Source organism: Seriola lalandi, unplaced genomic scaffold (assembly GCF_002814215.2).
Source record: "Seriola lalandi dorsalis isolate HSWRI2012SDOR001 ecotype SW California unplaced genomic scaffold, Sedor1 jcf7180002016830, whole genome shotgun sequence".
Taxonomy (NCBI): Eukaryota; Metazoa; Chordata; class Actinopteri; order Carangiformes; family Carangidae; genus Seriola; species Seriola lalandi.
In genome coordinates this window covers 1-1,556 of record NW_019487482.1, presented here as the reverse complement: position 1 = coordinate 1,556, position 1,556 = coordinate 1, and the positions used below count along the sequence as shown (strand labels likewise).

Genomic DNA, 1,556 nt, shown 5'->3' with positions numbered 1-1,556 from the left:
AGAACCTGAAAAACAAAAAGAAACTGAGTTAACTGAACCACGCAAGGACACAATCGTTAATGCAAGATTTGTGCTCTTCATGCAGCTAAGCCCCTCTCTGACCTGGAAGTATCCTCCCATGATCTTGCGGGCCTCCTGGTAGAGTCTCTCTCCGCCCCAGTGAGGATTGAGTTCGGCCAGGGCACGAGCCAGACGGTTGTGCTCACGCATCAACAGTGTGTGTAGAGAGGTCAGACCAATGTTCTCGTTGCTGCGCTCATCACCTGGAACACAAAGCAGAAGGTTTTTAACAATCACAATCACAATGTGTGGTTAGTACTTGCACCGCAGCTTGTTTACCAGCTTTTGTTGCCACTCACCAGCCAGAAAGCAGGGCACCTCCTCTACATCGTCATTAGTAATGCGGGCTCGTGAGGCACACATGTTGGCACCCATGTTGGTGAAGGGCAGGAGCTCACGGCCATTGTCAGTGTACTCTGTGTTGACTCTCAATAGACCCTCATCCGTGGTGAGGTTGCGGAGGAAGCGAGCTTTGGTATCATCTGAACCGTACACCTGGCCCACATCGATGAAAGCTGTGAGAGAGTTCATCTGCTGACGGACAGTGCTCGCACCAAAGATGTGGCCAGTGTTGCCTGATCCACAACCTGCTGATGAGCGGAAGAAGGGTATGCACTCCTCTGACTTTTTGCCAAAACGGGGGTCTTTCTTGGGAATCTGTTTAGACGACAAGAAGCAGTTAGCATTCACTGTGTGTGTGTGTGTGTGTGTGTGTGTGTGTTTGTGTGTGTGTGTGTGTGTGTGTGTGTGTGTGTGTATTCACTGTGTGTGTGTGTGTATTCACATCTTTTCTTTTGTGATACAGTGACACTGACCTCAATGGGGAAGCAGGGCTCTGTGCGTTCACAGCTCTTGTCGCAGTCAACACCATTATTGAATGAGCGGATGACAGGAGAGTGAGGAGTGAAGGTCAGGTCGTGGTCAGTCCATTGGCCAAAGATCACCACCAGGTGAGTGTAGAGAGGGTCGCTCTCCACATCAGAGTTAGCTGTGCGCAGAATTCGGTTGGACACTTCCCTTACCTGGGGACAGGATGTAGACAATGAACACCTTGATGAAAGTGATTGATACATCTATCATTGATTATCTCTTATTTTACAAGTGAGAAAATACATTAAGCATCACTGCAGATGTGATCAAATATTCAATTTATAACAGCACATTGTTCTTTATATAGAATATATATATAAATACATTACCAATGGAAGCAAATGTCTGTTGACACTCAGATTAGGGGTCCAGCCTTTAGGCAGAGAGGTGCCATCCTCATACTCAGCAGGGAGCCAGCGGGTGAAAGGTATGTTGGAGGATCCCCAGCGAGTGTTTTCTCTATATGTCAGAGAAATAAATCTATCATTGATCTTGTTATCTTCTCTGTTTTGGGAATAAGTCTCATGGCTCTTTTTTTATTAAATATTTTAAATGAGAACACAGGGAAAAGGAAACATGTTGCCACATTCAAAACCAGGTGCATCATACTCGGTATCATTCACCTA

At 46.2% G+C, this 1,556-nt stretch overlaps 1 protein-coding gene across 1 annotated transcript; it reads right to left on the bottom strand.

The window, feature by feature from the left end:
- Window positions 1-14: 14 nt before the first annotated feature.
- On the bottom strand, window positions 15-1,463 carry LOC111645249 (myeloperoxidase-like; the record flags this gene model as incomplete). The annotated part of the gene is made up of 4 exons (XM_023394374.2): window positions 15-263; window positions 360-717; window positions 876-1,082; window positions 1,260-1,463. Coding segments are annotated over 4 exons (1,018 nt in total), but the record flags the coding sequence as incomplete, so codon positions are not given.
- Window positions 1,464-1,556: the final 93 nt, after the last annotated feature.